Raw genomic sequence first — 12246 nt, forward strand, 5'->3', positions numbered from 1 at the left:
ATGGCCTGCCTGACCTGAAAAATGTGAACACGGACGGCACTCCTGTCTGTGTCGATCCAATCACTACACAGCCGTGAGCATTTGCTCCCCACCAGTGCAAAAATTAGCCCATCCATCGTGCCTCACCGTATGTATCATTGTACGGCGGGACCGTGACATCCTGCAGAGTCTCCGTCCAGCCCTCCTCCTCTGCCTGACTACGGGATAGGGAGCCGGGAGGTCCTGCTGCGCTGCCACCTCCTGTCCCCCCGCTGTGTCCACTCTCCTTATCGCCTCGTTTCTGGTGGTGATGGTGGTGGTGGTGGTGCTGCTGCGGTGTCTGTTGCTGCTGCTGCTGCTGATCCTCCTCACCTACCTCGGCTATGTAGTTATCAGAGTCGGAGTCTCCGGAGGTGCTGTAGAAGGGATTGTCGCTGCTGTCGTCCCCGGACTCGCCGAACACGTCGTCGGATATCTGCAGGCTCTCGTACCGGGAGCGGGCCGCTTCCAGGAGAGACAGCGCCTTTCGCCCGCACTCCGCCATCTCTCTCTCTGTAGTGATGCTCCTCTCTCCTCCCCCCCTTTCTCTTTCTTCCACTCTCTTTCTCACCCTTTCACTACCTCCTCAGTGGCGTGCAAGTGGTCACGATCTTGCAGGAGCAGGAGACGTGTTTGCCTTCAGTGTGGCGATCACACCCTCCCCTGCCGTCCCGGCTCGGATGCGGAGCCCGGTGGTCAGCAGAGTGTAGATCCGGTGGCAGCTGTCCGCTTCAAGGGTACTGGAATATTTCCGCCCCCTTGCTCTGCCCACAGCGCTGCTCACTGGGCAAAATCATCAATAGTTTTGGCTCAGCATCCGGGTTGAGAGACCAGCAAGTTATTTATCCACTCCGAGGAATAGCGAGAGTAGTGGCTGGCACTGAATCACCTGACGCCGTAGCGCTGCACCGCCAGCCAATAAGATTTCACTTTCTAAAGCAAACTCGGACAGGAGCGGTGCGGCTGATGGCAGCTGCTAAAGCTGAGGTGAAGGAAGATTATGATGACTAACGATAATTCAGTGCTAGAATAATAATGATGGACGCAGAAAATGACAACGAGGAAAATTAAAATTCAAAATTATTTTATTAGATTATAGATATAATAAAATTACAACTATTATTTATTAATTTATTTTGATATTTAGAAGCATTTTTAGCGAAAACAGACTCATATTTTGGCCATCGCGAATTATTAATTAAACAAGACCTCAATATATGGATTAAAATAGATTTTTCTTTTCATATCTACTGCAAAGAAAAGAGAAACGCTGTTGATGTTGGAAAGGACTGTCACAGTGAATGCGGATTTAGTTTTAATTATTTTTTTTCTATATACTGCAAATTAACAAAATGGCATTTGGAAATAAAAAATTGAGCACCTAAAAGTTTTGAGCAATTTTATGTGACTACTCTGAAATCCAAAATTATTAGTAACAAACCATTTTATTTATTTACATATTAAAATATTTAGGTTATATTCAACAGCGACCCCTGCGGTCTTAATGCACTGTGGTCACATTGCATGGGGCCTCTAGGGGGCGCAGGAGTATTATCTTAATCATTGTCTTCTTCGTCGGTGCGCTTGCCATGTTTGCGGAAGCTTGACTGCAGCTAGCTCAAGGCTGGTCGTCATTTCTTTGACTGTAGCTTCAAGTTGTGTTTTCTTATAAAAATGAATCTACCAAAGGGACCGGATTCTCTGTGCTTCGATAAGGATGTTTTTATGAAGGTAAGAGTGTGTAAATGCTGGTTAAAGCGTTACGTTGTCAAACTAGCTAGCATTAGGCTAGCTAAATGTCGATAGTGGACGTTCATTCTGATGCTCCTGTGTCAGTAAAGGTTTACCAGTCAGTAGATATGAATGTTTTTACCGAGCCAGCAGAGTAACCTTAAATAACAGGCAACATGCAGGCGTTTCTGCGTGAAACAGTCGACGCCTGAGGATTGCAGTTTGAGCACTTACCTGACACTTTGTTAGGTACACCTGTCCAAGTGCTTGTTAACTCAGAAATGTAAATATGTAATTAGCCAATCACATGGCAGTAATCCAAAGCGTTTGCTCGTGTGGACGAGGTTTAGACTTGGCTTGTTGAAGTTCAAACCGACCATCAAAAGGAGGGATGAGACTGATCAAAGTGGCTTTAAACGTGGCATTTCCCTACACGACCCTCTATACGGTTCAGAGAGAATGGTGTAAAAATAGAGAAAATATGCAGTGAACAGCTGATCTCTGGGTGAAAATTCCTCGTCGATGTCACAGGAGAATGGCTGATAGAGCTGCAAAAGTAACTAAAATAACCAGATGTTACAACCAAACTATGCAGAAGAGCATCTCTGAATGCACCACACACACCGGTGCCTTTCCTGTTCTTGAAATGAGTGGCATAGCAAGAACAGGAAAGGCACCGATCTTTCCGAATCTATGTTCAGTCTATCACCAGTCAATTAAGGCAGTTCTCAAACCAAAAGGAGGGCCAAGATGTACCTATCAAAGTGACCAGAGTTAATGTGTCGTTGAATGCATGCTGCCTTCTTCCCTTTGTGTCTGCAGGATGACTTTGACGTTGACCAGTTTGTGGCTGAGTGTCGGAAACAGGTCCAGCTGGAAGAACTGAGAGAGGACCTGGAGCTCTACTACAAGCTGTTGAAAACAGCCATGGTGGAGCTCATCAACAAGGACTATGCAGACTTTGTTAACCTCTCTACCAACCTGGTCAGTTGTTATTCATGTTATCTAATGGCAGTAACTGTAATTTTAAATGTGTAAAGTTTAGAAACAGTAGCCAACAGGAGGATGTCCCTTGGTGTAATTTAAAATTTAACATAATTGTAAACTGCCTTGATGAAATGTAGCTAATAAATCAGTCATTATTATTGGTAGGTATTGTTTTATTTATGTAAATAAACAGAATGTATGTCTTGTCAGTTATTAGATCTACTCAATGATTTAATTTGTAAATTAAGTGATGGGAAAAATGGCCAAATCTGTAGAACTAATCAAGCAAACCTTTGCTGGTTCAACTTCGAAAATGTGAGCACTTCATACTTTTCTGTTTCAATAAGGAGAGGCCGTTGGGAACAATGATTTAGTAAGAAAGAGAATTGAATTGGCGTTTAGACTCTAGCCCATCATAGCAGAACAAAATCCTAGCAGTGTACAGGACCCTAACTAGAGGAGAAGATGAAGATGGAGGCTTGGATTGGGCTGTAAGTGATCAGTGTGAGATGGCAATGGGGAGAAGGCGGCTGCCTGAAAGGCAGAAAGATAGAAGAGCAGTGAGGTTTAAAGCACATTGAATGGGGACTGATTGGTGTGGAGATAGCAGGCAAGAAAATGATTGGATTAAAGTAATGATGGCTGTACTGAGTTTGACAGCGTATCAGCCTGAACACCCAAGAAAGCAGGCAGATGAGTGATTACGGATCTTACTTATTGAACTTGCATTCAAGTTTTTAACTTTTCATGCTTACTAGACTTCAAAACTTTGAGATGAAACTGTAAAACAAATCTTTCTTGGTGTATCTTTTAATGATTATTTTTAACTGGAAAATGTCAAACTGTATCCATCCTTTGAATTTCTGTGGTGCAGAACTTATCCAGAAAGATGAATACTCATTTGTAGTATGTTCATAAATTATTACACTTGTGGTTTAAAAATGCCAAAAGGTATTCAAGCCACCATTGATCAGTCACAGTCCACACAGCGTTATCGTCACAGGCTAAGTGCGCAAAAGTCTGCTGCGTCACAAAGTTGGCAAATTTTGGCAGAGCCAAACATGGGGTTTTCCACTTATAGTTGAGAGGTTTACCAGATAAGGCCAGTGCACTGTTTATTTGCAGTTTTTGCACCCAAATAATTGTTACTGTTCAGTAAAAAATAATTGTTACTGTTCAGTAAAAAATAATTGTTACTGTTCAGTAAGAATTATTATTTGGATAGTTTTGGGAGATCTTTGCAGAGTTTAAGATTATAATAATAAACATTACAAATATTGGTTGTTCTTGATTGCATTTGGCCATTTTTGAGTGCAGCTGGGGCTCTTGTGTCCTTCGCTGGCTTTTCCCATGCTGAATCACAAATTTGTTTTGGACAAAGTTTGACTATAAATTGTCAGCTTGTGGCAAGAAATCATAACAGGAATTTCCATCTTTTCCACTTTTTTTTTTTTTTTTTTTCCCCAGAGCAATGTATTCCGCAAAATATCTGTGACTTACTGTTATTAACAGTTATGAATCTAGTATTTGGTCTGTTAATATGCTTCTGAACAGTTAAACAAATCCTACAGTTTTAATATTCTTAAATAAAGCCTGGGCCTAATCTGACATCTGCTCCTTCATCTTAGGTTGGGATGGACAAAGCACTCAATCAGCTTTCTGTGCCATTAGGACAGTTACGTGAGGAGGTTATGGTACGTTCTTCTCTGAATAAATATACTTCCGACTGTAATTACTTCCTGCCACTGAGTACTTTTCTCTGGTTGCTATTTGTTGCAGAGTCTGCGGTCCTGTGTTAGTGAGGTGATACAGGCGATAGATAACCAGCTGTTGAAGCACGAGGACCTGCAGAAAAAAAAGGTTTGGCTCCTCTTTTTACGGTCAGACTTTATGCTTTGACCAAACTGTATTTTGTGTTAATTTTATGTTAAGCCCATAGCAAGCTCAGTTCTCCCTTTCATTGTCACCATCAATCAGGTGTGTGTGATGAGGCTGATTCAGGTTGTACGATCAGTGGAGAAGATTGAGAAAATCCTTCACTCACAGAGTTCCAAGGAATCCAGCTCTCTGGAGATCAGCAGGTAGAGAGCTGACATGCTAATCTAGTCAATCTGTGTATTACTTGGTAGATTGTTAAATTATATCTGAAATGATTAAGAAAAATTCAAACCAGATCCCAGGCATCACATCAGGAGTTATGTTTTGTTGAGCTTGGTCTTTGCAGGGACATAATGCTATCTTGCGAGTCAGACCATTTTCCATAGATCCTCTTTTTTTATTATTATTTTTTTTATTGTGAGGGTTTTTATTTTTCTTTATTCACAGCCCCTTGTTAGCAGGACAGATCCTAGAAAGGATTGCAACAGAGTTCAACCAGCTGCAGTTCCACGCTGTACAGAGCAAAGGCATGCCCCTGCTGGACAAAGTCAGACCTGTAAGTATTAATGAACCAATCACTTAGGGTGTTTGCGGACCTATAATTCATTTACTCTGGTCTGAATCAGTTGATGAGTTTGTAAACATGTAGCTTTATTCTGTGGTTTGGATATGTTCCCACAGAGAAAAATCAAAGTGAACTCCCAAATGTGTCACTACAACTCATGTGAAAAAGTTCAGTCTGCTCATTGGCCAGATGTGTCTGGGGTGGGAGCATAAAAGTAAAGACAGGAAGAAAGTGTTGTGTGAGAAAATGGAAAATTTACATTCATTTCACAGCTAGTTGCTAGCTCGTGCAGAGGTTTGCACATCTATAGTAACTTTCCACATCAAGAATACAAAGCATGCGTGGCTATCTGTTCATTCTTTAGCTCAAACTTGTAGCACACACCTAGTAGTTGGTCTGGATCGGGGTTAGATCACATTTACCCCCAAAACAAACTGCACTGGGGTTTGTTTGGAACATACTGAGACTAACTCTTTTCAAAGGGTCTCAGTGTTTTTTTTTTTTTTTGGGGGGGGGGGGGGGGGGGTTGTTATGTCTGCACCTGAGTATGACTACTGTGTTCACACCTGCACAAAACGAACCGCACCAAGTGGGAATGTCTTCTGCCAGCGTATTGCAGGGATCACGTCTATGCTGCAGCAGTCTCTGGAGGGTCTGCTGATTGAGGGCTTGCAGACATCGAATGTGGACATGGTACGTCACTGCTTGAGGACTTACGCCACCGTAGACAAGACTCGAGATGCTGAGGCCCTGGTAGGACAGGTGCTCGTCAAACCATATATGGACCAGGTAAATATGACACACATACCTCAGCTTTTTGCGTAAATATGTTTTAGATATTATCTAACATGAATGGGAGCATTATTAGTTTATAATAAATATGGCAGAGAAAATTCTGACTTTTTAAAAAGACAGATTTCGATGAAATACTGAAAAAGAGATACAAAATTAATTTAATCCCCTGTCATGTTCTTTCTTTAGGTGATAGTTGAAGAAGTGGTAAAGTCCAGTCCAAGTGGTCTTCAGATGATGTACTCTAGACTTTTGGAGTTTGTTCCACACCACTGTAGACTGCTCAGAGAGGTGACTGGAGGAGCCATATCCAGGTATTAATGTTACGGGCGTATTCATCCAAAGCACATTCAGTGTCACTGCATTTAATATATGAACCAGGTTATGTGATTATCTTTACACCATTTTGGTAGCTATTTTTTTTAGTTAAGTGATGTCATTTCTTGGCCATATGCTTGGGGACAAATAAAAGGACATTTTGGGATAAATTAAAAGTTTAAGATTTGTGTCAAATAGGATATTTTTGTCCTAATTCTGAAAATTTGGGAGAACAATTTTGAAAAGCCAAAAAACAATATATTCTAATAGTTTCACTGAGTAGTGGCTTTCAATTTTTGTACAAAACTGATAATTTCTACTAGTATTACGAACACAAAGTAAGTCAGTGGCTATAATAGTGACTACTGAATAAAGTTTCAAAGCATATTTTAAATGTACCCTTTATTCTCAGTGACAGAGCTGACATAGTGCCAGGTTATGATTTCCTGGTGAACTCTGTTTGGCCAGAGATGGTCAAAGGCATAGAGGAAAGGTTGGCCTACATCTTTAACCCTGGAAACCCCGACATATTCTACGAGGTAAAGCTGCAGTGACACAATTAGACTGTGTATGCATGTGTATGGTCACATAATGCAAGGTTTGATTGTATAATTTTTTCTTGCGTTTCCTTTTCGTTTTATCATCTTTTTAGCGTTACAGTGTAACTATGGAGTTTGTGCAGAGGTTTGAACGACAGTGTAGCTCACAGGCCAGTGTGAAGAGACTGAGAATACACCCTTCATATACAAGCTTCCAGAACAAATGGAACCTGCCTGTCTACTTTCAGTTACGGTGAGTATTACCATAATACACTCAAACACTCTGTGTCTATTTTCCAGAAGAAGTTTGTCATTTTTATAAACATAAAGGGCCTTAACTGTTCAGTCATGTTCACAGTGTTACTTTAAGTATGTTTGTATATTGTATGTTTGTTACCCATAAGCTGAAAATCCAAAAACTTTTTAGGGAATTGGTTGAAGTAACATTTTTTTTTAATGTAGAATAAAAATCATACACAACTTTTAGTTATACATTTTTCTAACAATATTGATATTATATAAATAAAGATGTGTACAGCATGTACTTTTGAAAAAAAAATTGAGTCTTTCTTCAAGAACTTAAGAGAAATGTTTGGATTAAAATGGCAACCTGTCAGCAATTTTGGGGGATAATACAAGTTGGCAAATGGTCAGGAAGTTACTAAACATAGTCCATAAACATGCTGCTGGACCTTGGCTGAAAGGTGATTGATCTCTGTGGAAAAATAGAGAAGTTGTTTTTCAACCTCTTTCCACCCCCACAGACTCGCACACTGTAAAGCATACAACACAAATACACACACACATTCATCATTGCACGTCAAGAGAAAGATTAGGGTTCATGTCTTTATTTCACAACCACCACGGTTAACCTTTTCTGGAAAGTTGAAAGTTTCCATTACACGTGTTGTTGCTTCACGCTATGAGCACGTACACATCAGAGCTGATGCAAGAAAGAAGCTGATAACAGATTGATTGTCTTCTTCCTTCCCTCTCTGTGTTGCTAATTTTGTTTTTCCAGATACAAGGAAATTGCAGGACGTCTAGAGAATGCTATTAGTGATGGATTGGTGGCAGCACCAGGTGGATTTATTGTATTTTTTAAAATTGTATTTGAATTTTATCTGTTCCTTATACAGTACTTAGAGTAACTATGTATCTGCTTACGTTCAGCTGGCAGTGCATACCACCTGCAGGTATCTGAGGTGGTGTGGTCCTGCTTAGTGAGATGTTGGTCAGACAATGTCTATCTGTCACCTCTGGCACATCGCTTCTGGAAGCTTACGCTGCAGCTGTACTCAAGATATGCCAAGTTTCTTGATGAGGTAAACTTAAAATATATGAATGATTATTTATTTATTTATGTGATTATTTATTTATTGATTATTTTTTTTATTTATGAGATTTAAAAAAAAATGCCAAAGAAGCCAAATTAAAAGCCAGTTGTTATAACCTGTTTCTCATCTTGATTGTTGTCTTGTGCAGGTGCTGACTAAGTCTCCGCCCTCTGAGGTGACTAAGGAGCCAACCAGGCCTCTGCCGAGCTCAGCTTCTTCTACATCTAGCAGAACATCACTGGAGGAAGGCGGCAGTGAGAGTGGGAGTCCTGCCTCCCTGTCCACCAAACAGCTGGTTTACATTGCAGCAGACATCCAAAAACTGCAGGAGCAGGTGCTCACAAACAAACTAATTACATTTTTATCTGTGTAGTTCCAACTTGTTTACATTTAATATATTACTGTTTAGCCTGATTTGCAGTTTCTTAAAGGATTTTCCTCTTTAGTTTCCTTTTTTTCATCTCACAATTGGCTTGTCTTTCTTTAGATCCCAGAGTTGTCAGAGATGGTCAGAAAGCGGTTTGAAGCCATTGGATTCAAAAACTTTTCTCTTGTGGAAGGTGACTTACAGTTTAGGTTCACTTCTTATGCAGTATTTCCTATCATTTCTTAAATCTCAGGTTTTTCCACTTCCTGATGTTAGCTCAAGTTGACTGTATGTGCATTAACGAGTGCTCTCCTCTATGTCAGATGCTCTAGCAGACTCCAAGGCTTCCCTGTCAAGCAGCATTCCCTCTCTGAACACTAGGATGACCCAGCATCTGACCGAACGCAGCTGTCGATTCCTGAAGAGTGCCTCAGAGGTTCCACGACTCTACCGCAGAACTAATAAAGTAAGAGAAGTTGCAATTATGTATACAAATGTCTTTATCCAATGTTTTCATAAGGTGCACTCTCACATATCATATCTTAGATGCCGTTGCGTTCAAATGGTTGTTTATGCAGGAAACACCATATGTAAAATTCAAAATCTTATCTTGGAAATGCACAACATATTCAACTCAAAATTAAGCTGAATTAACAACCATGGGTAGATTTTCTGTTTGATATTCAAATCCCAGAAGGCTTTTATTGAAATGAATAACGCTTCAGTATGGGGCTGATTTGATTTATTGATTGTGTGTAAAGTCGTGTAGTCACTGAGCATAAAGTTTCATTATGATTTTGTTGTAAATTGCAGTTTCATCAAAAAAAAAAAGCAAGAGAAATTTACTGGACTTTTAAATGCTTTGACTTTATTTTTCTATTGAACATGTGTGTTCTTGCATTCATTCACCAACTTGCATGGTAATTTGCTGCAAGCCCTTTCAGCACATCACTGCAGTGCTGCTGGACTTTGCATAACTACATACATCTGAAATAGTCTGTTATTCTGATTAATCAGTCATTTCTGTGGCAATGTTGGCAGACTCCTTTATTATTAGTGATTGATAATTGTAGAGTGAATATCAGAACAATATCTGCCAAGTCTTTATAATCAATGTGATCCAAATCATTGCAAAATGAGTTCCACTTTGTAAACTCGGTCAATATATAAGGCAAAACAATGCTAATCTGAGTTGGTTAAAATATATTAAAAAGAAACTCATTAAATATCTCTAATTAAAGGTTTTTAGACATGTTGCACCTGTGACTGGTTGTTTTTTTTGTCTGATATTTGATCCACTATACTTGTAACTATGTACCAACTTACACTGCAATACTCGCACAACAAAGCAAGTGGTTCACAATAAGAGGCCAAGAAAAATAATTCAGTTTATATTAATTTATTTTTTACATTTGGTCAAAACAGTATTAAAATGCTTAATATAAAGCTTGTATATTGATTTATAGTATATAATATCATACTTTGTACCTCCTCTCCATGTAGGATATACCGGTGCGTGCATCAGCGTACATGGATAATGCCTTACGCCCGTTACATCAGTTACTGACTGATTCGACAGGGCTGGTCACCCCTCACACAGCACAAGAGTGGCTGCGAGTTTCACTGTCTGAGTGCACACAGAAGTAAGCATTACACATATCCACCACTAAACCCTGATACAATAATAGATTTGATGACTTAGAAATATGGCCTGTGATGATGTTACAATAATGTTTCTTTATTGCAACAGGGAGAATATTTTTTTCTAAAAGCTGGATTGTTTACATTTTATAAAGATTTTTCCAGCCTCAGCCAGCGAATTAAATTTGTTTCTGCTTTCCCATCTCGTGTTGTGTTCAGGTACTATGAGACCATCTCAGAGGTGCTGAGCTCAGTCAGAAAGATGGAAGAGAGTTTGAAACGCTTGAAACAAGCCAGGAAGGGTGCAGCCGCGACTACAACAGCAGGAGCAAATGGTGGACTAACAGATGATGGCAAGATTCGTCTTCAGCTGGCACTAGATGTGGAATACTTGGGGGAACAGGTGGGTGCTATTCCATGAGTGCACAACCACATGTAGTCCAAGTATGAAGACACATATATGAACATGTGACAAGCAGTGCACATTTATCAGTCAACAAAAATATGTTTTTAGAAACTCATGTCATAACTTTATACTGTTGTGTGCCTCAGATTCAGAAGATGGGTCTTCAGCCAACTGACATCTCTATGTTCTCCACTCTGATGGATCTTGTGAAGGAAGCCAGAGAGCTTGCTGAACAAAACCAATAAAACAGACTCTGCAATGACTGAAACACTGATATGCAGCACTTCACATCTTCACATTTCCTTGAGACTTGTGGAGGATAAAACTTGTCCGAGTCATGGGCTGGTAAGAGGTGGAAAATAATGGGAAGAATTAACGCTACTGTAATCATTTTCAAACATTTGTACCAAATCACTTAGTTCAATGTAAACTTTGGAACTAGGCTGTAAATTGTTGGCTGACACAGCATAGAAACTACTGCTGGAGCATCAGCAGTTCTGGTGTAGGCAAAATGGAGAAAAGGGACTGGATGGTACTATGATTATGTAATTTTATGTAACTACTGTATTGTACTTTCACTGGGCCAGAAAGTTGCATAGCAAGAGGCTCAAAATAAGTTACAAAGGGAGTACATTGATCATTATTTGGTGATGGATTAATCTAAGAGAAGTCTGTTAATTTGTCACGTGTGCAAAACAGTTGTATAATATAATATGTTTAACATGAAGGTAATGAAGAACTTTGTACAGAATGTTATACTGTGTGTGGTTTTATTACAAAGACACATTAGCAAGTTATACTTAATGGCCACTTTTATTAGGTAAACCTGTTCAACTGCTCATTCATGCAAATATCTAATCAGCCAATCAAAATGCAGTTAACCTGCTGAGGTTCAAACCAAGCATGCGAATGAGAACAAAAGTGATTTCAAAAACTGCTGATCTATTGGGATTTTCCCCACATAGCCATTTTGAGAGTTTATAGAAAAAAAATGTTCCAAAAAAGAGGAAGTATCCAGTGAGTGGCAGGTCTCTGGGTGAAAATGATCCCAGAGATCAGAGGAGAATGCCCAGACAGGAAGGCAAGAGTAATTCAAATAGTCATTCGTTGCAACCAAGATGAGCAGAAGAGCATCTCTGAATGCACAACATGTTCAATCTTGAAGGAGGTGACCACCTGAAGTCTCACTTCCGTGAGCTAAGAACAGAAAACTGATGCTAAAATTCACATAGGCTCACAAAACTGGACAATGATATACTGGAAAAGCATTCTCTGGTCTAATGAGTCTCATTTTCTGCTGAAAAAAATCACATTTGCAAAATGAAATAGAAAATGGTTTCATGAACATGAAAACACTAAACTCAAATGGCCTCCACAGTCACCAGATCTCAATCGCTCAGTCTTAACAGAGCACCTTTGAATGGTGGAATGGGATGTTCAGAAATTCCGAGACAAATCTGCACCAGTATGGACAATGGAAACATTCCTCAGAGTAATATTTCCATGGTCCATTTTGACACAATAGCACCTTGTTGAATCTATGCCATGAAGAAATTAGGCAGTTCTGAAAGCTAAAAGGGGGTCCAACCACATACTAGCTTGGTGTAACTAATGTAGTGTCCGGTGAGTGTATACGAGTCATTGTTTTCACCGCATGCATGCTTATA

The 12246-nt window shown here is 39.8% G+C and overlaps 2 protein-coding genes across 3 annotated transcripts in view; one reads left to right on the plus strand and one right to left on the minus strand.

The window, feature by feature from the left end:
- The window catches only part of pgbd5 (piggyBac transposable element derived 5), a 29043-nt gene extending 28155 nt beyond the window's left edge, over nucleotides 1-888 (minus strand). Inside the window, exon 1 of the mRNA XM_086259221.1 lies at nucleotides 127-888. Within this exon, the coding sequence (XP_086115347.1) occupies nucleotides 127-523 (397 nt within the window). The 5' untranslated portion in view covers nucleotides 524-888. The remainder of the gene's footprint in view (nucleotides 1-126) is intronic.
- cog2 (component of oligomeric golgi complex 2) lies at nucleotides 174-11617 on the plus strand. Of its 2 annotated transcripts, XM_086259218.1 has the most exons (18): nucleotides 174-1749; nucleotides 2572-2733; nucleotides 4365-4430; nucleotides 4516-4596; nucleotides 4714-4817; nucleotides 5062-5170; nucleotides 5789-5968; nucleotides 6161-6285; nucleotides 6702-6828; nucleotides 6942-7081; nucleotides 7850-7911; nucleotides 8002-8153; nucleotides 8314-8499; nucleotides 8653-8725; nucleotides 8856-8998; nucleotides 10036-10175; nucleotides 10393-10576; nucleotides 10726-11617. In XM_086259218.1, exons 1-18 carry the CDS (start codon nucleotides 1693-1695, stop codon nucleotides 10822-10824), a joined length of 2190 nt encoding a protein of 729 aa, XP_086115344.1. In that variant the 5' UTR covers nucleotides 174-1692; the 3' UTR covers nucleotides 10825-11617. The 2 variants fall into 2 exon arrangements, with proteins under 2 accessions (XP_086115344.1, XP_086115346.1); XM_086259220.1 differs by lacking the exons at nucleotides 174-1749; nucleotides 2572-2733 and having other exon boundaries at nucleotides 4389-4430; nucleotides 4516-4595; nucleotides 4712-4817; nucleotides 10726-11613.
- The last annotated feature ends 629 nt before the right edge of the window (nucleotides 11618-12246 follow it).

This window comes from Aulonocara sp. 'chitande type north' Nkhata Bay, linkage group LG13 (assembly GCF_057382095.1).
Source record: "Aulonocara sp. 'chitande type north' Nkhata Bay isolate Kocher_YH1m ecotype deep benthic linkage group LG13, A_spYH_male_GT1.1, whole genome shotgun sequence".
NCBI lineage: Eukaryota > Metazoa > Chordata > Actinopteri > Cichliformes > Cichlidae > Aulonocara > Aulonocara sp. 'chitande type north' Nkhata Bay.

Excerpts from the sequence above, each read along its gene's own strand:
- cog2 (XM_086259218.1), top strand. The coding sequence starts at position 1,693 with ATGAATCTACCAAAGGGACCGGATTCTCTGTGCTTCGATAAGGATGTT. Across the intron at positions 7,912-8,001 it reads TGGATTGGTGGCAGCACCAG|CTGGCAGTGCATACCACCTG; the intron begins GTGGATTTATTG and ends GCTTACGTTCAG. Across the intron at positions 10,176-10,392 it reads CTGTCTGAGTGCACACAGAA|GTACTATGAGACCATCTCAG; the intron begins GTAAGCATTACA and ends TGTTGTGTTCAG.